The sequence below is a fragment of the Mus caroli genome, chromosome 10 (assembly GCF_900094665.2).
Source record: "Mus caroli chromosome 10, CAROLI_EIJ_v1.1, whole genome shotgun sequence".
NCBI lineage: Eukaryota > Metazoa > Chordata > Mammalia > Rodentia > Muridae > Mus > Mus caroli.
The window spans coordinates 72031876-72055811 of record NC_034579.1 but is presented as its reverse complement, the minus strand read 5'-3'; the positions used below and the strand labels follow the sequence as shown (position 1 = coordinate 72055811).

The 23936-nt window shown below is 54.4% G+C and overlaps 1 protein-coding gene across 1 annotated transcript; it reads left to right on the top strand.

Annotated features, from left to right (window-relative positions):
* The first annotated feature begins 448 nt into the window (after positions 1 to 448).
* Positions 449 to 23516, top strand: Pfkl (phosphofructokinase, liver type). The gene is made up of 22 exons (XM_021173872.2): positions 449 to 651; positions 4806 to 4879; positions 8303 to 8380; positions 8896 to 9085; positions 9555 to 9720; positions 10208 to 10252; positions 10443 to 10551; positions 12756 to 12851; positions 13937 to 14029; positions 14962 to 15087; positions 16136 to 16200; positions 16897 to 16960; positions 17784 to 17930; positions 18237 to 18307; positions 18882 to 18969; positions 19501 to 19653; positions 20019 to 20183; positions 20368 to 20429; positions 20739 to 20850; positions 21464 to 21563; positions 21649 to 21754; positions 22072 to 23516. Exons 1-22 carry the CDS (start codon positions 567 to 569, stop codon positions 22217 to 22219), a joined length of 2343 nt encoding a protein of 780 aa, XP_021029531.1. The 5' UTR covers positions 449 to 566; the 3' UTR covers positions 22220 to 23516.
* Positions 23517 to 23936: the final 420 nt, after the last annotated feature.

Here is a 23936-nt window from a genome sequence, read left to right as displayed (position 1 = left end):
TTTTTAACTTCGGCTCGAAGGAGACTGTTGCAAGCCTAAATCAACTCAAGGAGCGGCTTAGGAATGCTCACCTAAGCCACGCCTGCATCCCGGGATGCTGGCCAAGTGGGATTTAAAATGCCGGTGAGACTTGGCTACAGGTTTCCTTTAACAGCGCCTGGACAGATGTAAAATCAGCTTGCCCAGAACTCCGCTTGCCCAGAAACTTCAGTCAGGCTCAGGTTGTGAACTTCCTTTGGTGAGGACGTTGATCCTAGCCTGCTGGGTGCCTGGGGAGTTCGGTGGCGTGCCTGGGGACCCAGGGTTCCGGAACCGCTGCGCAGGCATTTGTGGACTGGCGTGCGCTCCGCCCTTCTTAGCGCAGTAGCAGCTACCTTCTCCAGCAGCCACTAGAGGGGCGACTAGGTCCCGGAGCCTGTCAGTCAAACGTTATACTGGGGGCGGAGCCGGGGTGGGGCGGGACGAACCGGGTGCACAGGCAGCCGCACGGGGCGGGGACAGGCGACAGCGGCGCGGAACGCAGAGCGGCGGGAGAGGAGCTTGGGCTCCTGGTCTCCGCTGCCGCCATGGCTACCGTGGACCTGGAGAAACTGCGGATGTCGGGGGCTGGCAAGGCCATCGGAGTGCTGACCAGCGGCGGTGATGCTCAAGGTGATGGGTCGCGGGGGCGTGTTTACGGATGGATCTGGGGTTTCTGCCTGTCCTCGGGACCCTTCGGGCTTGTTCACTGCCCCTCGCCTAGGGATCTGGGGTGTACTTGACCAGCCAACCTCCTGTGGAGCACCGTGGCTTCAGGTCCCAGTCCCCAAGCTCCGCCCCGGGTCGCTGGCGTACGTGCTGCAGGCCACGGGCCTTGGCACGCCCCGCCCTCCCGCTGCCTAGGTCCGCCCGGTTTGGGGGTGTGTCCGCGCAGCACGCAGACTTAGGGCACCGGGCTGTTCCTTTCTAGGCCACACGTGTCAGGACCTCTAAGAGAAGCGCACCGGACCAAGTTTCACAGCCCAGGAATTTGAAAGGATCAGGGACCCTGTACCCTCCCCCGTGCAGCCTGTGATTCCCACCTTCTCTGTACTGGGATGGGGTGAGGATGAGGCAGGCTTGCCCACACGCCTTTGCCTGGGCTGCTTTCTGTCCCTTGGATGGAGACTTAAGTGGAGAACAGAGCGCGTGGAGCGGGGGTTTGGGATAGGGAACTTTAGGGTATTTTTTTTTTTTACCGGTGTAACAGGGCAAGGACTACATAGGGGCTAATAGTTGAGGGTGCACAGCCACTTCTCAGCCTGGTAAGGCTAGGGAAAAGTCTGGGCTTGGGTGGATCTGCCCTCTTCTCAGCCCCTCCCTCTCTTGGTGGCCTGGTTCCGGGCTGACTGCTGATGTGCGAAGTCTGTGGCTATAGTTGGAACCGGCTGAAGAGCAATACTACCCAGCTGGGGGCTGAGGAAGACACGTGGAGCTTCAAGGGGCTTGGCTTCCCTGAGCCAGCCCTGCAGTTGAGCTTCGCCATTTCCTTCCAAACATTTCAGGAAATACAGACACACACATGCTCCTAAGCGGGGTTCCTGACTGCCCAGCCCTTACCTAAGAGATCCGTGGGAACAACACAGGATAGATACATCTTACAAGCATGGTTGCAAGCCCAGGAAGGCAGGAAAAAATGTCATGCTGACTCCCATAATGCTGGAAATCTCAAATCTCTGTTGGGTCCCCTGGGCCTGGTCTAGGCTGGCAGTCAGCATACCCCTTTTCAGGGCTGTGGCTGTAGCTTGTACCCTAGAGTACATCCCAGTGCTGGCACCGAGACTGGGTCGGGGACCTGTGGAAGAATCACCCATAGTAGTGGACCACAAGAGAGGCCCTGACTGGGCCCACCTCACCCATTAGATAGGCATTTCAGTGAGGCCAGCAGAGTCCTGAGTCCCATTTGTAGGGCTCCTGCCTCTGGCAGGCATAGATAGGCTATCCACCTCAGGCTCCTGTCTGAGCAAGGGAGGCCCCAGTGTCTGAGGGATGGTACTATTGAGTGGTCTCTGCGCGAGGACTTCTGCTGCCTTCTGTGAGAGGCAGCTGCCAGGCCAGGGCCACCAGGATGACAGACATTTGTTTTGGAGGCTGGTGGAGGAACCAGAGACAGGAGGCCCTTCCTGGTCAGGCGAGGGTAGGCAAAACCTGCTTACATTTCCATTCTGGCTTCAGGGCAAGATCTCTGCAGGTTTTCCCAGAGTCCTCTTTGGGTAGGGCCAGTATCAGTGGGCAAGGGGCAGCAGCTGGCATGGGACAGAGTGGAACCTTCTGTAGCTTGAATTCTGGAAGCTGCCTGTGGGTGTGTTCCCCAGGCCCCTGCTTTCTTCTGTGCCCAGTCAGCTGCTGGGCTCCTCATGCCTTCTGTGTGCTCAAGGAGCCCTGTCTGCATGCATTGAACATGTGAACACCAGTCCTCATTTGAGAAGGCAACACGGGCCTAGATCCCAGTCCTGGCCTGGCTGGAGGTAACCAGCTCCCTGGCCTAACCTGTGCACTGCCTCTGGCCTATGAAAAGGTTTCTTTTTTCCTTTGAGCCAGGCAGGAAGACCCATCCTTTTCAGCCCCAAGTCTCTCCCTTCCTGTTGGCCAAGAGCCATGTTAGGGAGCTGAGGAGGGCTGCTGTTCACCAATGTCTGTTTGACTGGAGGACTTTGTTTAAAAAGAACTACAGGTAGAAAAAAAAAAAAAAGCAAAACAAAAAAACCAATTTACCAAACAACTGCAACAAACCAGCCTGGCTAATCTCAGTCACATCCCAGCCTGGGCACCGGTCTGCTCTGGCTGCTCCTTCCGGGCTCTTCCCAGTACCTAAATTGCTCTGTGGTTCCGTCTTCCCTGCGGTCAGGGGAGACCCTGATTTCCTGTTTGTGTAGCGCTGCCTGCACTGAGGGGGGTTCTGGGATTGGACACAGACCTTTTAGCTGATAAGTAACACTTTGGTAGGCCTGGGATCATCTCTTGGTGTCTGTATAACACCTTGTTTTCCCAAAGGTCTCTCTCTGAAGTAATTTTTGCAACAAATACATATCCAGCCTTTGGCTCTTCAGAGGGCAGCTATGGCTGTCCGTTGACAGACCAACAGACAATGCCTGCTGCCTGCTAATGGCTCTTTGATTGGGCCTGGCCTTTGCCCTGTTCGTTTCTGAGAAGGAAAAGCAAATTGAAGTGCAGTTGAAAAGGCCTTTAGCTGGGTGCAGTGGCTCAGGCCTGTAATCCCAGTAATTGGGAGGCTGCGGCAGGAGGATTGTTATGAGTTCTGGGCTATAAAATGAATTGTGGGGACAGTGGCACACAGAGAGGGTGGGAGCCCAGACCTCTGCCACAGTCTAGCATGCACAGCAGAAACGTGACATTAGCACTGAAGGCCATGCTGCCCCCTCTGGCCATCCCTTGTTCCCTGGCCTCAGTGCAGAACACAAAGTGTCACTGGGTGCATCAAGCTGGGGGGTGCCCCTGTCCTCCAACCTGACACTTAGCCCATCAACACAGTGACTGGCACTCTACAGAGTGGTTCAACAGCAACAGGAATGCTTTGCCAAAGCAGCTTTCTTGCTGCCCTCTCGGGCTTCTGCTCTCCCAGGTCCCCTCGAGGACCCTGTTCTAACAAGAAGGGCCGTCTCCATAAGAGTTGCTTGTTCTCTGCAATGCTGACAACTGCTTGGATTGGCACCTGTACTGTGTCTAGGGCTCAGTGTAGGCTTTGTTTTAGGGTGTACTGGAGGGGTACACTGTACATGGCCCTGTGCTACCCTCCACCCCCACGCCCACCCCAGCCACCTTCCAGGCTGCCTGGTTAGATACCCTTGACAGTTAAGACTGGCCTTCCTAAGAGAGCGTGGCTTCCCCTCCCCTGAAGCCAGAGGTGACCAGGGGTTGGACGGTGGGTCCCTGGTTGGTCTCTGGCATCTTCAAACTCTATCTGAGCTGCTAAGGCTCCTATCCTACCTACCAGGACCTAGGCTCCCTCCTCTGGGCCTGCTGGCATGGGCTAAGGGGAAGAAGGAAGCTTGGTGGTTGCTGCAGACTGACTAAGCTCATCTCTCAGGGGGAGCCAGCAGCCTACGCCCCAGCCTTGGCTATGGACTCTTCTTTCTAGGCCTTGGAGCTCATTCTGGGTGTGTGGGATGTCCCCTGCTCCCTCCAACCTCAGCCTCAGCACTAATACTGCTTCCCATCTGCCTAGGGGACCGGAGGCCTTTGTTGCTTCTGCAACAGTGACCTTTCCTGCTGTGGGTCCTGGGAAGGTGTGAGGCAGAGCAGAAGTAGAATTTCCAGTCAGGTGGGAGGACACAGGGAGGACACCCTTCAGCTAGGTACAGCCAGTGACCCTTGGTGCTCTGTTCAACTGCTTGCTGAGGCGTGGGGGGGGGGGGGTATGGCCAGAGAGGCAGCATGGCCTTCAAAGCCCATGCCACCTTCCTGCCCTATGGCAGAGGCCTGGGCCCTATGCTCTGGGTTCTACTGTCCCCATATATCATGCTAGGCCCCATGGTTAACACCTGGCTGTGTGAGCCTGCAAGAGTGGGGTTCTCTGCTGACCAGGTGAGACCAGGGTCTTCCTATTGCCATACATAGGGCAACACTGCCCAGAATGGAAGGAAAACAGGCCCACACAAGAGCAGCTGCCACATTCCTCCATATTCTTCGAAGTGTTTCAGAGAGGAGTTTAATGCCAGGCTCTGATTTCCAGGCCCTGAGCTCACTAGGATGGGGTGGGGGGCTACTTACTGGGAGGATCCAGTTCTCCCTGCCTGGACTGATGGCGTGTCCTGACTCCCTCACAGGTATGAATGCTGCTGTCAGGGCTGTGACCCGTATGGGCATATATGTGGGGGCCAAAGTCTTCCTCATCTATGAGGTAAGGTCATGTGTGGTGGGGGTGTGTGGTGGGGGTGGCCTGTGGTGAGGTAACCTGTGTGTGTGCCTGCAGGAAACACATTGTTCTGTGGCACGGGATAGTCTGTTGTGTTCTGGTCACCTTGGAAGCTTCAGGTGGCTGGGCCTGGACTCATAGAATGGATGTTGTCTGGGGGAAGGGGATAGAGCCTAGACATCTGCAGAATGGAAACATACTATGGGGTTTGTGCCCACTGATAATTTGTCCCACAGTCACCAGAAGACCAGCCAGGACAATAAGATCAATAGGAGGAACCAATAAGAGGGATCCTACCTATGCCGGTCAATAGCACAATCCCACCTCCCACCTCACCCCGGGGCCTTTGTCTGCCTAGAACCTTAGGGACATAGGACTGCCCTCCCCCCAATCCCTTTCCCGAGCCACACTGTCCATCCTGGTTTGTTCCGACACTGTGGCCTATAAGAAGCAAAGTGGGGATCCAGGGGCTCCCTGTTGTCACTTCTGGCAGACACTGTAGTCTTGAGAGCTATTTTCTTTTTTTCTCTCCCCACCCACTCCCTGGGTGTCTGTCTCCTTGCCTCACAGGCTCCTGAATTCCCTTGTATTATCTTGAGGTTGTATTGTATTCACCTTTTACACACAATGTATCCAACCTGCCTCCCATAGGGCCTCTGCCCCTCCCTCTCGCTGCTGGGTGTGTCCTTGTCCCTTTGCCCTGGCCCCAAGTGATGGCAGGGCCATACCCAGCCTTCTGCTCTACAGATGGAGGGGAGGGAGAGATAGTTAGGGGGTGTGGGGGTGTGAGTACAGCTCAGGCTTCAAGCTTGGATGGGGGTGGCACGGAGAGCCCTGCAAACCCAGCTGGGGAGTCTCAGAGATCTGAGGCAAAGGAGCCTGGCAGATGTGGCTGGTGGCCTGAGAATATGGGGGCTCCAAATGGGGACAACTGGGTCCTAGCTATAGATAAGGCCTCAATTCCTCAGGATCCTAGCCTCTTGGGTTCCGTGGGAATACTGAGAGCCTGGTGTGGGTGGTGAGTGCATCTAATCCCAGCACTACAGCTGTAGAGGCAGGAGGCAGGAGGATATCTGTGAGTTAAGAGACTAGCCAGAATAATCTTTATTTATTTATTTTTAAAGATTTATTTATTAAGCCGGGTGTGGTGGCGCACGCCTTTAATCCCAGCACTTGGGAGGCAGAGGCAGGTGGATTTCGGAGTTCGAGGCCAGCCTGGTCTACAAAGTGAGTTCCAGGACAGCCTGAGCTATACAGAGAAACCCTGTCTCGAAAAACAAAACAAAACAAAAAAAGATTTATTTATTATATGTAAGTACACTGTAGCTGTCTTCAGATACCCCAGAAGAGGGCATCAGATCTCATTAAGGATGGTTGTGAGCCACCATGTGGTTTCTGAGGGTTGAACTCAGGACCTTCAGAAGAGCAGTCAGTGCTCTTAACCACTGAGCCATCTCTCCAGCCCCAGAATAATCTTTAAAGCAAAAGCTTGTTTGTTTGTTGCACTGACATGACTCACAACACGTCTGTCACCTATCAATGTCTCAAAGACATCAAGGAAAGCTGATTAGCTGTGCTCTCTTCTGTCCAGCCTTGCGCTTCCAACTCTCCCCATTCACGCTTAATCCTAAACAACACCCCTCATAAACCTCACCACCCCACCTTTAAACCTGTATATTTCACTCTCAGCAGTGGGACTGGGAAAGCCACAAGGCCCCACATGCCCACTGCTTAAAAAAAAAAAAAAAATCCCTGGAGAAGTCCACGCTGTCGCTCTCCCAAGTCTCAGAGTGTTCTGTCCTCTTTTAAATGTCTTTATAACCCCACCTGCTTCTCACCGGCTCTCTCTGAAATCCCTCCCAACTTGGAAGTAAGGAAATCTTGGTGCATGGAGGTCCCTGCGGAGGAAGGGTGTGGAGGTCCCTGCGGCAGAGGAAGAGGAGCAATGGCTCCCCTTCCCTTACCATGGGGAAGCTGACACCCTCAAAGCCCACCTCTCCTCCTGACACCTCTCCTCCTGTGGGTCTCTGAGCTCAAAGGTACATCCCCCATTTACGTACCCAGTCATTAAAAGACCATCTACTAGGAGATAAGGGAGGACTCATTTTCCATTTAATTTTAATTAATTCATTTAACTAATTAATTAAAATTTTTTATTTTAGATTTTGATTTTTAGCACTGGTGTCTGAAGTCTTCCGACTTGCATGGTCTTTTCCCTATCGTTGCTAGAGGTCTCGAGTGGCCAGAGGAGCTACCTACCATTGGCCTGACCTGGACTAGGAAAGCTAGCTAGTCCCCAGACTGGGATGCCTTGTCTACCTGGGGCTCCTTAGAACCTTCTGGTTAGATTGCAGGGCTGAAGGCTGAGCTGCTTGGGTGGCTGCTGTGGCCTGAGCTGACCCTTCACTGCCTACCCTCTGGGGCCCTGCCACTTGGCTAGGGAGGAGCACGGGAAAGAGCACAGGGAAGAGCTGAGTTAGGCAGCCCAGGCTAAGCATGAATGTCCTTTCTCCCTGGTGCCCCCTGAGGCTTCAGAGCATCGTGGTAGAGGCCATCCATCTTGTCATAGCCTTTGAGAAGTATCCGTATCCCATGTCCATCTTGTATAAAACCTCCTTGTAGGCAGACACTACAATGTGGTCAAGGTACTTGGCTGGCACCAAGATGAGCAACAGCAGGGTTTTGCAAAGGAGCCAGGTTGGGTCCCCATTATGATCCAATCCAAAACCTCCAGAATGAAAGATAGGTGCTATGTGGTCCTGTGAGGGGCAGCACCCTGGACTTCCGTTGCTTTGCTCTGGGGTGAAGAATTGACCACAGGTATCTGGGAACACACAGGACATTGTTTTCTGTGGTTGCCCATGAATCCATGGGACTTGTGAGTTCTCCCTTGGTTATGAGCCTTTCCATCCAAAGCACATGCATGTTCCTATGAGATGTGTATAGTGTAACAGCCTGACTTCTGCCTTTAGTAGGCATTACATATGCGTGTGGGTAGGGAAGGTGTCATGCTCTGCTGTTGTGTAGCAAGGTACATCTCTATTCCTGTAGACCACAATCAGGTCATTTCCACCGCTCACACTGGGCAGATTTCCTTTGAAGGATATCAGCCTTCCCTTGGGGTTCTGTGTCCTGGCTTTGACTCTCTGACTTGGGTACAATGACATGAGCTCAGCTTGGGGACAGTCTTGGAGTGTCTGCTTGTGCCACAGCACATACTGTGTGTTTTCCTCCATAGTAAGCAGACCTTTAGGCATGTGGAGCATGCTCAGAGTCCCAGAGTAGGATGCTGGGCCTTTGAGTGGCAGGGCTTGCCATTGGGGCCCCTTGAGCTTGCTCACTGCCAGTGAGCACAGTGCTTCTGGCCACGATGGGGTAGCTCTCTCAAATGTCCTTCTTTGTTTTCAGGGCTACGAGGGCCTTGTGGAAGGAGGCGAGAACATCAAGCCAGCCAACTGGCTCAGCGTTTCCAATATCATCCAGCTGGTGAGGCTTGAAGCCAGGTGGCTCCTTCCCACCCTGAGAGTGTGTGAGCGCGTGTGGGTGTGTACTCATGCACAGAGGCATTCCGGCGCAGAGAGCTGGTGGGCCCACAGACATATCCAGACATGTAGAAATGACAGATAGACAGACACACACACACACCAAGACATAATAGTCTAGACCAGGGAGGCTGTGGGTGGAGACAGGGAAGGTTCAGTTCTGCCTGGTGGGTGGTGTGTATGTGGGATGTGTATGGGTGTATGTGTGTGGATGTGTTGAGGTCTGTGTTGTATGTGTGTGGAGGGGGGATGTGCTTTCTAGTTCTAAGACTTGAGAAACTCCCCCAAGGTTTTGGACTCAGGGAGAAAGGCCAGGGTGTGGGAGGAGCTATACAAGATTCTAGAGGCTTCTACCCTATTTAATTCTGTGGGGTCCACCTCATCCAGCAATGGCATCTCTCTGATGTCTCCAGGGACATTTTGCCACCCTACCTGAAGGCTCTTGTTTCTTCCATGCAGGGTGGCACCATTATTGGCAGTGCCCGCTGTAAGGCCTTCACTACGAGGGAAGGCCGCCTGGCTGCAGCCTACAATCTGCTACAACACGGCATCACCAACCTGTGTGTCATCGGTGGCGATGGCAGCCTCACGGGGGCCAACATCTTCCGCAACGAGTGGGGCAGCTTGTTGGAGGAGCTGGTGAAGGAAGGTGGGTCCATGCAGAGCTGGCTCTTATCTGGCTCTGGTGGTGGCTGGAAGTTAAAGTCTGTTCCTGATGTGGTATAGTCTGCAGGTCATAGGGTCAGCATGAGGTTAAGGCTCCTGGCTTGAGGAAGCCCAGGTGGTACCTTGTGTTCCAGCATAGCATGTTTCCTTCCAGCTGTGTGATGGTCATGCTTATAACCTATTCTGGAGAGAGTCTGATATGGGGCACAGACATCTATTTGCAGAGGTGTAGCTATGGGTTGGGTGACATTCGATTCGAAATCCCAAGGTTGCTGTGGGGAAGGTGCCTCCTTTGGGGAACCTGGAGCACAGTACCCCCCATTGGTCCTCCGGAGGCTCCTGGCTGGGCCGTACCCCTTCTTATAGATGGTGGACGAGGCAGGAAAAGGTGTGGAGGTTGAAGTGGCTGGCCAGGTGGTGGTTCTCATCTGGCCTTTGCTTCTCCGACCCAGGCAAGATCTCAGAGTCCACAGCTCAGAACCATGCACACTTGACCATCGCCGGTCTGGTGGGCTCCATCGATAATGACTTCTGTGGCACTGACATGACCATCGGCACAGACTCAGCCCTGCACCGCATTATGGAGGTCATTGACGCCATCACTACCACTGCCCAAAGGTAAGTGAGGATCCGTGCACACTGGCTGGCTTGGGGTAGTGAAGCTGGCTTCCTAGGGGGCTGCCACTGCAGGGGCCGTGGGTGCTGGTGGCCAACGGGCTCTGCAACTGTATCCTCAGCTGGTGGCTTCTAGGCCTATGTCTCCTGTTAGAGGAGATTCTGGAGGGTCGGCTCCCATCCCTCTACGTGTCAGTGGAGCACTAACTGTGAACCCCAGCTGTCAGAGGCTACCACGTTCCACGGTGGTGGTACACCTGAAGGGGGTTCTTGGCCTCCAGCCAGGGATCACCAAGTCTGGATCAGTACCCGGCTCTCAAGCTGCCTGGTAGACTGGTGGGTGTTTCCTAGCTCAGGGCAGCCCTGGGCATGAGGAGATGGGCATTGTCTTCTTTTTAGTACTCCTGTCTTCTTGGTCTAGTGTAGTAGGTTAAAATGTGGGGCTCCCAAGACCTGGCTTTGATATCTACACCCATTTTCTTCTCCACAGTCACCAGAGGACCTTTGTTTTGGAGGTGATGGGACGGCACTGCGGGTGAGGAAGTTTATCCTATTGGCAGGGAGAGGTGGGGCCTGATGGGGACAGTGGGGGTGGGGGTGAGCACATAGTGTCTGGCATGTACTAGTTGATCATTTAATGTTATGAATATGAGGGAGCCCTGGCAGGCAGCAGGGAGAGAGACAGGGAGGAGGTCCTGAGCAGGCTGGCTCCTCTGCTCCTCCAGGTACCTGGCGCTGGTGTCTGCGCTGGCTTCCGGGGCTGATTGGCTATTCATTCCTGAAGCGCCCCCTGAGGATGGCTGGGAGAACTTCATGTGTGAGAGGCTGGGCGAGGTGAGTGGCCACTAGGGATTTCAGCCACTTGAGAATCTCCGAGGCAGGTGTCCCTGGGACCTGTCCTTCCCTTACTGGTTCACAGCATCCGTCCCTTCCCTCTGGGGAACTAGGAGGGTCATAGTGCTGGCTATTGTCTGCTCTTGCCTGTGTGAGGGTCTTGATGCTCACTGCTACACATGCCTAGGTGAGGTTCATAGGGCAGGTGACTTAGACATTCCTGTGGTCCTACCCTCTGTGGGCAGAACCAGTGGAGACGTTCAGGCCACTGTCTGGGTCCATCTCTGTGGCCAGTGCAGGGAACATGGCTAATTTGTTTCTTGGAGTGTTGGCTTTAGCTCTTAGCCTCTGAGAAGTGGCTTCATAAGCTAGGGCCCAGAGCAAGAACCCTGTGAGAGATAACCATGCAAAGACCCAAAGAGTAGGTGAAGGATCTGGGGGCTAGTTACTTGTCTACTGGGTCTGTGCTCCTGTGGGTGTCGGCGGGGGTGGGGAGGGGGATTCTAAACCAGCATATAACTGTGTAGAAGTGTCTGCCGGTGGCATATACCAGGCCCTAACTAGGGAGTCCTGGAAGGAAGGGAAATGTGTGTCTGGTAGGAGAGGTACCTCTAAGACAGCTGGGGAACTAGCTGGTCCCTTGGTCTGCAGCAGGCTACTTGGGACACAGCTCTTGGGATGAAACTGAGGTGATTCTGACAAAAGTAGGTAAACCCTGCTCTGCAGAGACCACTCAGTCTGTCTGCCCAGTGACTCTGCCCCTTTTATTTCTATATTCTGGGGCACCTATGTTCTGAAGGAGAGGTAGAATCATGTGACCAGCCCCAGGGCACACCACAGGTCCCTGTCCCCAGAGAAGGTGGTACCTCCTTACGCCTGTACATCCTATCCAGGCAGTAGAGCTTCCTGGGGTCATGACCTCTTTCTAGAACCTTCTTGAGTGAAGCTTCAGGCAGGATGGAGGTAGACCAGGCCTAGCTGCCTCAGTGGGTCCTGAGCACCTGGGGTCTGTGTACCTGGTTCTGTTTTGTCTGTTTAGGACGATTGGCCTCTGTGAGCTTTCCCTTTTTTTCCTGAAGAGGCAGGCATTTCCTGCCTTGCCCATTGCTCAAGCACCATCGAGGGACGGGAGGAGCGCTGGCTTTTACCCTTCACCTGCAAGCTTGGCCCTGAGGTCGGGCTCCTTGCCAGCATCCCACTCCCCTTCCAGGAAGCCCTTTCTTTCCCTCTACTACCCCTGGGGCGAGTCATAAGCTGCTTCCAGCTTCCTGAGGCAGGAGGAAGATGAGTTCTATGCCAGCCTGGGTGCTATGCAAAGTCTAGGCCAGCCTTGGCTGTGTAATGAGATTCTCGAGAGCTACTTCCACCCCGTTCCTACATTGGCCCTGGGGGTCATTTCTGCCTTGGAGGCTTGTGGGGCACAGCGATTCTCATGAAAGCCTGTCTGTCTGTCAGTCAAATCTCTAAGGGAGGTATCATAGGTGAGAGTGTTCCGTGATGATTGGATTAGCAAGTGGGACTGTCAAACTAAGAGAGCTGGTGCTGAGCCTTATGGGTCCCCTGTGCTACCTGTTGACCTCCCACTAGTTCTTGGGTAGAGTATGTCCTGGACTCCTGGCTGATGGTTGCCATTCGCAGGGGTTGTGGGGCTGGGGTCCCCCATTAAAGGATGCAGAAATATCTTGAGATGGGACCTGAGGGTCCTTGGTGAGCTAACTGTAGGAATAGCTGTATGTAGTGTGCCCCCTGCAGACACCCTATCCAGTACCTGCTCATCCCCTGCCCCCACTCCCTAGCTTGTTACCCGCCATGGGGACGGTAGGATCCTAGTTGGCTGACCTCAGCTCTACTATGTACTCCGGGTATCTTTTCCTCTCTCAGAGGTGGGGAGAAAGCTCACCTTGCTCAAGTGGGTTGCAGATACAGTTTCCTAGACCCCAGTGAGTCTTAAAGATTTATTTATTATATGTAAGTTCACAGTAGCTGTCTTCAGACACTCCAGAAGAGGGTGTCAGATCTCATTAAGGATGGTTGTGAGTCATCATGTGGTTGCTGGTGTTTGAACTCAGGACCTCTGGAAGAGCAGTCAGTGCTCCCAACCGCTGAGCCATCTCTCCAGCCCGACCCCAGTGAGTCTGGGTGGTGGCCATGTACAGCGAGTGGTCCATAGCTGGAAAGTGAGCCCAGTGTCTCTTCTCTGATAGACTCGGAGCCGAGGCTCTCGGCTGAACATCATCATCATCGCAGAGGGCGCCATCGACCGGCATGGAAAGCCTATCTCATCCAGCTACGTGAAGGATGTGAGTACGGCAGCTTCCCGGGGCAGGGTGGGTCCCCTGACTCCAGCAGCATCTCCTGAAGATTGGTGCTGGTCCTGCCCTGGGCAAAATAGGCACTGGGACATTACCTGTTGTGTCGTGGTTGGCTGGGATCTCTAGAGAAGCTGAGGATCCAGGTCTGGTCCAAGGCACTGTCCCTCGTATTGTGAGCCCAGCCAACTCGTTGGGTCCTGACTTTATTCAGTCTGTGTGTCTGGCGGGGCCCCTCACACCCCAGTATTAAGTCCTAGCTCTGTCAGCTCTCCAAGTGATAGAATACCCCTACCTCCCCGCTTCACCCCCCATACCCCTCCCCCCAGCTCCCCACTCCAGACTCAGCACTCAACAGCATGAGCTGCCAGATGTGTGCACACCTGTAATCTCACACTAGGGAGGCTGAAGCAGAAGGAATGTGAGTTCTGTGCCAGCCTGGCATCCGTACAGATTCTAGGCCAGCCCTGGCTGCATCATGAAATTTTATCTCAAAACAAAACTAAAGGAACTGGAACATAAGTAGTGGTTAGGACTGTGAAGAGCTTTTTCTCTAGCCTCTGGTGATGGTGGTGGCGGTGACAACGGCGGTAGTGGCCATCCCTCAGGGAAACCCAGCCCCTACCTTTTTCCCCCTCGCCCCCTCAGCCAGTGATTGTGCTCCTATATCTTCTGACTCTCTGCTAGGTCTCTACCTTATTTGCTGTCCTCTCTGTAACTAGGCCTCCAGAACCACAGAGGTCCAGCGGACACTGAGCAGAGGTGCCAGAGACTACATTCAGCTTTGAATAGCCAGGGCTGCAGGCCATGAAACACAGCCAGTCCTGTATGCACAGATACACCTCTCTGCATAAACACACGGACCTTCCATGTACACTCACAGGATCACATGACCCGCACATATTCATCCACAATCACGTGAACCTCACACTTGGATAGTGTGGCTTATTTCTCAGGCTGGTTTTGGGGAACCTCTGTGTTTGTAAATCTAAGGCTACATGGGTGGACCATGGGATCTAGGCTCATAGACAACTGGACTTAGGGACCTACAGACCCTCTGCTCTTTTGACAAATAGCTGGTGGTTCAGAGGCTGGGCTTCGATACACGAGTGACTGTGCTGGGTCATGTACAGCGAGGAGGGACGCCTTCAGCCTTCGACCGAATCCTGGTATGTTTATAAGCCTCTGCAGGAACTCTGTGTGTGTGTGTGTGTGTGTGTGTGTGTGTGTGTGTGTGTGTGTGCGTGCGTGTGCGTGTACTGAGGAACTGGGCTGGCTTGACCCCTGTATATACAACATCTACTTTGCTCTGCCAAGAACCCTGATGTACCATCTCCTTGGCCCTACTGAAGAATTGGACATAAACCCATGGGAAGGGGACTTCCTGGCTCATCCAGGCCTTTCCACACCCTACATGAAACTCTAGTCTCTAAAGAGGCCGAGGGAGTCCAAGACTTGGGCACAAGGCCAATAGATACCACCCCACCAGGATCTGAAATGTCCTGAGATCTATGCTCAGCCGATGCCCTGGATGTTGGTGGGACAAGCTGCCTGGGCAGAGGTGAGGGACAACGGCCAGCTCATTACAGTTTGGCTATCATGGGACTGCCAACATCTTTATGCCAGTTCTGAGTCCAGATGTGTACAGGGTGAGCCAGGGGACACCTGCTCAAGGAGTAGGTCTTTCACAAGTCCTTCATCCCTGGCTGCCTGCCTGTTCTCTCTGCTGTGCCAGGGACAAGTTGTCCCAGCCTGTCAGCCCATGTTCATCAGGAGTGTGACATATGAGGGTCCCAGTGTGGGATGTTATAGAAAGAACCCTGGAGCCCTAGCTGACACTTTCAGTCAGAGAGAGGAGTCCTCTCACCAGGCCCACTTAGCCAGGCTGTGGGGACTCTGGTGGGAAATGGAGCCTGGTTAGCTGCTATGACTGTTGATCATCGGGCCACGTTTTCATGATCTGGGCCAGTGTCGGGGAGGCTCAGAAAGCTGGGAGTGTGTGCATCAGAAGGGGGCCTGTGTTGGTTTGCAGTGCGTCTGTGTGCAGCAAGGTGGGCTGTGCCAGCCAGCCCTTAGCCGCGCTGCCCTCTCTCCTGAACAGAGTAGCAAGATGGGTATGGAGGCCGTGATGGCGCTGCTAGAGGCCACGCCTGACACACCGGCCTGTGTGGTCAGCCTCTCCGGGAACCAGTCTGTGAGGCTGCCTCTCATGGAGTGTGTGCAAGTGGTGAGTGCGGCCTCCTTCCAGAAGAATCCTTGCCCTTTCAGAGCTCCCTCCAAGTCCCTCTGCTTATGTGTATGTGATGGGGTGGGGGGAGGCAGCGGTGGCAAGGACTGCAATAGGAGAGCAAGGGGTTTCTGGGCTTCAGGAAGCCAGGAGAAGGGGCTGGAGAGATGGCTCAGTGGTTAAGAGCACTGACTACTCTTCCAGAGGTCCTGAGTTCAAATCTCAGCAACCACATGGTGGCTCACAATCATCCATAATGAGATCTGATGCCCTCTTCTGGTGTGTCTGAAGACAGCTAGAGTGTATTTTTTTACATATAACAATAAGTAAATCTTTGGGCTGGATCTAGCGGGGCCAGAGCAAGCAGGGGTCCTGAGTTCAATTCCCAGCTGTCACATGAGGGCTCACAACCATCTATACAGCTACAATGTACTCATATACATAAAAACAAATTTAAAAAAAGAAAAGAAAAGAAAGCTAGGAGAAGCTGGCCAGAGGGTAGGACAAGTGTTATCAGGGGCTGGGGGAGCCAGATCTCAGCTTCCTGGGGGCAGTGGCATTGGGTAGGGGACTAGGTATTTGGGATTAGGATGGAAGGGAAAGGATGGTATACTGGGTAAGGTTCTGGCAGGTAGGGTAGCCACAGCAGGGACTTTAGGATGGGGTACAGGTGAGGTCCTCCTGCTGGCTTTGGCTCAGGTTTGGGGGCTCTGTGGCTGGGGATGAACAGGGGTGCCTGGAATGCTGGGCTGTGGGGTAGGAGGGAGGCTTGGTCCCTATCCCTAGTTTAGACCAGTTTGGGTATTGGTTGTGGGTCTGGGAGGTGGGGTTGGGGGGTCCTGTCATTCCCAAGACTGAGGGGCTTGGAGCCTGGTGAAGCACAGGACTGGTTTGTAGGGGAGGACTCACGCTTGGATCTCTTGAGCCTCCTGAAAACGGGGCTTATGGCATGAAGGTGTCAGCTAAGAGTCCCTCCTCGAGCCCAGCAGCCTGTGTCAGCATGTGCAGTCTGGCCTCCTTGACAACCTGGCTGTCTTTTCTCTTTAAGACAAAGGATGTGCAGAAGGCCATGGATGAGGAGAGGTTTGATGAGGCCATCCAGCTCCGTGGCAGGTGAGGAGGGTCACCATCATTTCTGGCAGCATGGAGGTAGGGGTGAGATGGATCTCGGACAGTGCTACGGAGGCACTGGGCCGCGCTCCCCTCTGCGCTCTGTACTAATACCCACTGTTGTAGGAGCTGAGGGGAGGGAGCTAACTGTGAGGTGTGGGAGGGACTTCTGTGCCAGGGAGGGACCTACAGGGAGCGTATGGGGAGGGCGGGGTAGTAGTACTGCAGAATGGATAGAAGTCATGACCAGTTTGGATGCTGTGGGTGTGCCTTACTGGAGGACTGGGGTGGGGGGCCAGCAGGTGTGTGGACTCTAGTCCTTGGTGGCACGGGGTGCCACCTCCTGCACCTACCTGGCCCCGAGGTCTGAGTGTATATTCTGGATGGGTGCTCAGGCCATGTGGCTTTGTGACCTGGGAAAACACACCCTTGTGTCCTGTTGGATCTCATGTGGGTATTGAAGATGCCCAGGTGGGACATAGCGATAGGATACAAGCTGACTGCACAGGATCGGGCTGGTTTTGATCTGAGTTCTGGCCCTGTGCTGGGAAGTCACTAAGCTCCCAGAGTCACATGCGTGATGCCCGTGTGGCCTTCTGACTGTTGAGCAGCCAGCCTTGCGTCTCACCAAGTTCGTGGCTGTGTGTAGCCAGAGGGATGGCGCAGGGCTGGGAACCGAACGGTCTTCTTCCTTTCCAGGAGCTTTGAGAACAACTGGAAAATTTACAAGCTCCTTGCCCACCAGAAGGTGTCTAAGGAGAAGGTAAGGATGAGGGCGGAACCCTCAGGGGCAATGTTGTGGTCCCCCCATCTTCCCGCTTGCTTCCTCTTGCCTCGGCTGCTACTACCCTGCTGGCTGCCTCGTGGGGTGCTGAGTTCCAAGTTTGGGGCTGGGGAGTGCACAACAGGAGCTCCATCCTCCTGCCTCAGGTGTTAGCTGAGGACTGAGAACCGCACTCAGCTATGAATGCGGCTATAGGGCCCAGCTACAACACAGTCTAGTGTTGCTCAAGGACTGTTGAATGAATTGGCCCTGATATATGATGTATATCATACATACAATGCGTTGAGTTGTTCCCTTATAGCTGAGATCCTGGGGAAAGATATCTCCGGAGGAAGGGCTGGTTCCTGCTGCTTCAGGGACCAGGGTCCCACTCAGATACTCCGAGCTGGCACACTGGCTCATACAGCTTATGGATATATATATATATATATAATCACTTTATATCAACTTAGCACCACAGCCAGTGCTTCTGTTCTTGGTACGGAGCGGCTGCCCCTCCCCCACCGTGGCCACACCACTACCATCTGAGGCTGGCTGATGCCTGAGGACTTGGAAGCAGCTGTTGATCCAGCCCATCAGGCTGTGCCTGTGAGCCTGGCTGTTACGTGGTGTCCACTTATCATGCCAGGAGACCTGGCCATGTAGGCAGGACTTGCACTTTCTTGCTTAGTCTTTCCCAGAACTTTCTAGAATGAGCAGGATAGCTCTATTACTCTGTATATAAGGGAGCTGATAGCATTCAGGCTGGCCGGGGATCCCTCTGGCCCCGTGGCTTACATTTCTGTCCTTTCTCTTTCTGAAGTCCAACTTCTCCCTGGCCATCCTGAATGTGGGGGCTCCAGCTGCTGGCATGAATGCAGCTGTGCGCTCCGCAGTGCGCACCGGTATCTCCGAGGGACACACGGTATACATCGTGCATGACGGCTTTGAGGGCCTGGCCAAGGGTCAGGTAGGTGTCGTGGTGATGCAGGTGGTGTCTGGGGCTGTGGGCTCAGTCACTCACATTTGAAGATCTGAGTGGCGTGGGATGTGTAAACAGGACAGTCCAGTTCAGGCACATGAAAGAACATGATAGCCCATGGGGAAGGCCTGACTGCTTTGGGTGTGGAAACTGTAGGGCTCTGTCCTCATAATCAGCCCTGAGACCCAGGCCCCTCCTTTGAGGTGATGGCCAGCTTTGACAGGGTCTCTGTTAACTGGCTGAGGAGTCGCTGGTGAGACAGATCACTTTCCTGAAGCCATGGTCTTCCTGCAGGTGCAAGAAGTGGGCTGGCATGATGTGGCAGGCTGGCTGGGACGTGGTGGCTCGATGCTGGGGACTAAGAGGTCAGTAGCTCCTGGGCAGAGCACAGCCTAGCGCACGGGACAAGTAGAGACTCTAGTCCTGAACTCCAGGCCTACAGCCCTGTACCTCCCAGCTCAGCTGGGGCACAGGTGTCCCTCATGAGAGACGGGCTGTTCCTTCTGTCTGTGGGCTGTGGTTTTTATTCCAAGGCCTGGTGGTTTTAGGGTCACGATCCTCCTCAGAGTTGGCCTGGGGTGGTTATGGGCGGTCATGTTGTATGATGATGGGAAGTTGTCCTGCCCAAGTCAGTGGGGCTGCAAAGGCTGGAGAGAATGTCCCTTCCTGTCACTACCTCAGCCAGAAGGGACACCCAGAGTAGACTGATAGGCAGAGGCCTAGCCATTGCTAGACAGTGCCCAACAAGGGTGTTGAGTATGTGCCTAGGCCTCTCGCATCCATGTTTCTGTTCCACATGAAGCCACGGAGAGGCCCTTTGGGGATGGACCTCTGGCTCTGGGAAAGGCTGAGCCACACATTTTTCTGAGATGAGAGGCACTCTGGTTTTGTGAGTTGTATGTGTGCCTCCTAGCCAGGCTGATGTATGTCTAACCACAGGACACTGCCCAAGCCCCACCTGGAGGCCATTGTGGAGAATCTCCGCACCTACAACATCCATGCCCTGCTGGTGATTGGCGGCTTTGAGGTGAGGCTTTCTCATCCTGGGTCACTTGCTGTTGTGCCCACAAATGTGACCTCAAACATGGACCTTGGGCTAGAGCAGCCAAAGGGTCAAAGCTATGAGTATAGGGGCTAGGTTGGGGATAGGATTTTCCTTTCTGAAAGTCTTACAGAGTACACTAGGCTAGCTCTAGGACATCAGGAGAAATAGGCCCCCAAAGGGAGGGGGAGCGAGGTCTATGGGGCTCGCTGATGGCATGTCCTGGTGCTTGGTGAGTCCTTGCCACATGGTTCATATGAACATGGGTGGGTCTGAACCCAGGATCTGCAACCCTCTGGTCCTCATTAGGACCCTGCTTTTCTGGAAAGGCGAGTGTCTTTAGGCGAACAGCTCCATCCAGGCATCTCACCCAGCCCCTGGGTGGGAGTAGATTGTGTTATCATGGTACCACACATAGTCATCAAACAGGGCAGGGCAAGATGGCTCCCTAGCTCTGATGGGACCCTGCCTCACAGACACCCCCCACCCCTGCCTGCTTTCTTTCCTGCGCTGCAGGCCTACGAGGGTGTGCTGCAGCTGGTGGAGGCCCGGGGGCGCTACGAGGAACTCTGCATCGTCATGTGCGTCATTCCAGCCACCATCAGCAACAATGTGCCTGGCACTGACTTCAGCCTGGGCTCAGACACGGCTGTCAACGCTGCAATGGAGGTGAGGTATCCTGGAGAGTGTAATCAGGGCATGTGCGGGTTGCTTAGTGGTTCTCCTAGCCCCTGGGTCTGTGCAGACCCAGTGGAGGTAGCCCAGGCTCTGTCCTGTCCAGCTGTTATGCGTATTGGGGGAGCCCTTGGTACTAGATGCAATTGCTGTTGCCTTGAGATCCTTTGTAGCAATGTCCGTGGAGACTGGGAAGGATGGGCACAGAGGGTTCTGCTGCATTCTGTAGCCCAGGCTAGATTAGAACTCACTACATAGCTCAGGCTGGCCTTGAATTTGCCTATCAACATCCTTACTAACTGAGATTATTGTAGTGAGCTGCCAATGCTGGGCTCTGACCACCCCCTTGATCTCTCCAGAGTTGTGATCGCATCAAGCAGTCAGCCTCAGGGACAAAGCGGCGTGTGTTCATTGTAGAGACCATGGGGGGCTACTGTGGCTACCTGGCCACTGTGACTGGCATTGCTGTGGGTGCTGATGCTGCCTACGTCTTTGAGGACCCTTTCAACATCCACGACTTAAAGGTGAGCCCAGCCCTGCTCCTGTGCTCTGCTGCCACCCATGAGTCTGACTAGCCGTCCGAATCACTTAATGGGTGTCAGTCAGCAAGTTCCATTTTTAAGTAGTGTGTTTTAGCGTCATGGTCTTGTCCTCTCCCTGAGGCTGCTGGGTCTGCCCACCTCTTAGTTTACCGCCTCTCCTTCCTAGGCCAATGTGGAGCATATGACAGAGAAGATGAAGACAGACATCCAGAGGGGGCTGGTGCTCCGGTGAGGCTCCTACGGGTGATGTGCAGAGTGGCACAGGACTGGGAGTTGCTGCCTCTTCTCTTAGTCCACACTACCTTTTTCTGGTGGGGCGGGGGTGGGGCCAGACCTCATCACCTATCCCATTCTACCTGTGTCTGGCCTAGAGGTGGGGCCAGACCTGGTCACCAATCCCACTCCACCTTTGTCTGGTGTGGGGGTGGGGCCAGACCTCATCACCTATCCCACTACCTGTGTCTGGCCTGGGGGGGGGGGGGGGGGGGGGGCGGGGGCGGGACCAGAAAGCGCTGACTGCTTTGTACCACTCCACAGGAACGAGAAGTGTCACGAACACTACACCACAGAGTTCCTATACAACCTGTACTCCTCAGAAGGCAGGGGTGTGTTTGACTGCAGGACCAATGTGCTGGGCCACTTGCAGCAGGTACAGCTCTCAGGGCAGTCCCCTGGCCCCTGCAGTACAAATCTGCAGGGGTTCCCATCTCCATTCCTATTTTCTTCTCTGGGGTTCCTGGAAGGACCCTGGAGGGAGAGGCTTCGTGCATGGTCTGGAGAAGGTTTTTGTCAAGCTTTTTTTTTTTTTTTTTTTTAATTCTCCAGTACTCTGGGGTACTGACTGTTCCCATTTCTCTTTCATGGAAAGAGGACTGAGGCCCATCTTTTGAGTTCTCACCTCAGGAGGATGGGTCTGAGACCCAAACCTGGCACTTCAACTCTGGACTGAGACCTCCTCTTCTGGGAGGTGGTCCAAGCCTCTGTCATTCTGTGACTATCTCCTCCCTGTCTAGTGTCTAGACCCTGTTGTCACATGGTGGCTCTCAGGAGGCCTGGGGCTGGGGCCATTCCCTATGGATCCATTTCTGACCTCTGGGATGGCTTCTAGGTAGCACTCTGAGGCCCTCAGGTGGCCATGCTGCTTGGAAGGATACATGGTGACATGGTTCATGTGGCCTAGGATCTCCCTCCCCCCCCCCCGCCCCCCACCATTGTGTCTAGTCCTTGGTCAGCTCCAGGGACATGGTTTTGACTGTTTCCAGGGTGGTGCTCCAACCCCTTTCGACCGGAACTATGGGACTAAACTGGGGGTGAAGGCCATGTTGTGGGTGTCGGAGAAGCTACGTGATGTCTACCGTAAAGGTAGGTGGGGTGGACTGGCCGGACCTGGCACTCTCGGGGTCTCTAGAGGCTTGGACTTGCTAACATGTACCTGTTCCCATAACAGGGCGGGTGTTTGCCAATGCCCCAGACTCAGCCTGTGTGATCGGCCTGCGGAAGAAGGTAGTGGCCTTCAGTCCGGTCACAGAACTCAAGAAAGAGACTGATTTTGAGTAAGTCCTTGTGGAGCTGAGTGGAGAAGGGAGGACCCTGGGAGGCCCAGAACTTTCCAGGACAGGGCCCCTAGCAGGCTTTGAAGAGCAGGAGTCTTGTCCATGCGTTCAATGGCCAGCACAGGGCGGTCTGGGGAGGGTTTGTGACTCTTGCATCTGAGTCTACCTCAGAAGTATTTCCCCTCACTCCCAGCCAGAGGAATGGGGCACCCAGATGTACCCCGTATACCCTGGTCAAGATGGCGACTAGGTATTCGGGGTTTAAGGGATTTCGGGGTTCAGTTCTGTAACTAACTATCCAACCTTGACCTGCTCAGGCACCGCATGCCCCGGGAGCAGTGGTGGCTGAATCTGCGGCTGATGCTGAAGATGCTGGCACACTACCGCATCAGCATGGCAGACTATGTGTCTGGGGAGCTGGAGCACGTCACACGCCGCACCTTGAGCATAGACAAGGGTTTCTGAGTTCACCGTCACTACCGTTCCTGCTTTCCCGGACTCTCTCCCTCCCAGTGCTAGCCACAGATCCCAGCACCGAGGGGAACTCATGTGGAACTCGGAGCCCATGGCTGGCTGAGGGATGTGGGGGTCTACTGTGCTGCTCTGGGGCTCCTCCTTTAGCCCTCCCCCGACCCCCAGGACAGAGAGCCTGCGGGGCCCCTACCTTCCAGTCAGACCCACATTGCCTCTCCCTCACTGGCCAGCTGGCTGCCTCACCACACGGCTGAAAAGAGCCTCACTTTTTTTAGAAATAAAGTCACCTGTCTAGAGCATGGTCACTGGGACAACATGACCAGAGGAGTCCAGGGAAGAGGGTCATCAGGACTCCGGTGCAAACCTTACCCAAGGCTATATTGTTTGTTTGTTTAATTTATATGAGTACACTGTAGCTGTCTTCAGACACACCATTAGAGGTCATCAGATCCCATTGCAGACGGTTTGTGAGCCACCATGTAGTTGCTGGGATTTGAACTCAGGACCTCTGGAAGGGCAGTCGGTGCTCTTAACCAATGAGCCATCTCTCCAGTCCTGCCCACAGCTATTCTACAAGACTGGAATTTAGGGAACCCTCCCGGGAAAGGACTAGGGAAACCTGAGCCCTTAGCTCTGCCTGAAGGGCTGAGGGGAGAGCTACTGAGGCTCGTGTGCGTCCCATACCTGCCCTGGAATGGCTGGGGTATCCACCTGTGGGCAGTGTGCAAGCCCCGGTCTGGAGAGGAGACTGTCATTGTCAGTATAGTGTTCTTGGCTGATTGCTGCCCTTCAGGAGGTTCTCGAGGTCGGGACGCTGGCTCCTCAGAGAAGTTTATGAAGGGCTGAGCCCTGGCCAGCCCCACCTCAGATCCCTCTCTAAGCCCCTTCTCAGGGTTTCTTGTGTGAGCTGCTGCTGGGTCCATCCTCTACAGTGCCTGGATTTTTACAATATTTACAATAGGTGGAGGCTGTTTCTGGTTTCTCCGTGTATGGAGGTCAAGGGTTGTGACTTTGGCTCTGTGGACCTGCAGGCTGCATTGGGGCAGTGGTTTCCTTGGGTAGACGTCTCCCCCCATGGGTCACTGTAAGGCTTCTGTGGGGGTATTGCAGGCCATGTACCCAGCTGCTTCATCTGGCTGGAGCCCCCAAAGCTGCTGGGAGCAGAGTCCTGGAGTGTAAGTGTCACATCACAGCACAGCACTCTGGAGGGTTTGGTCTTGAGCACATGGCAGCAAGGCCTGTGTATTAGGGCTCTAGAGAAACAACCAATAGAATGTATACTGTAAAAGTGGGTTCGCCAGACTGGCTTACACAAATGGGCTTGATAGCCTAATTGTCTTAGGGTTTTATTGCTGTGAATAGGCGCAATGGCCACAGCAGCTCTTATAAAGGAGAACATTTCATTGGGGCTGACTTACAGTTTCAGAGGTTTAGCCCATTACCAGCATGGCGGGAAGCATGGCGGCATGCAGGCAGATGTGGTGCTGGAGCGGTAGCTGACAGTTCTCCATCTGGATCTGCAGGCAGCAGGAAAAGACAGTGAGCCACTAGGCCTGGCTCCTGAAACCTCAAAGCCCACCCCACAGTTGTAAGCTTCCTCCAACAAGGCCACACCTCCCAATAGTGTCACTTCCTATGGGCCTGTGGGGGCCATCTTTATCCAGACTACACCAATAACAACCATCTGCTTGCTGGGGAGGCTGAGAGC

Excerpts from the sequence above, each read along its gene's own strand:
- Pfkl (XM_021173872.2), top strand. The coding sequence starts at position 567 with ATGGCTACCGTGGACCTGGAGAAACTGCGGATGTCGGGGGCTGGCAAG. Across the intron at positions 16,201-16,896 it reads GCCATCCAGCTCCGTGGCAG|GAGCTTTGAGAACAACTGGA; the intron begins GTGAGGAGGGTC and ends CTTCCTTTCCAG. Across the intron at positions 19,654-20,018 it reads CTGTCAACGCTGCAATGGAG|AGTTGTGATCGCATCAAGCA; the intron begins GTGAGGTATCCT and ends TGATCTCTCCAG.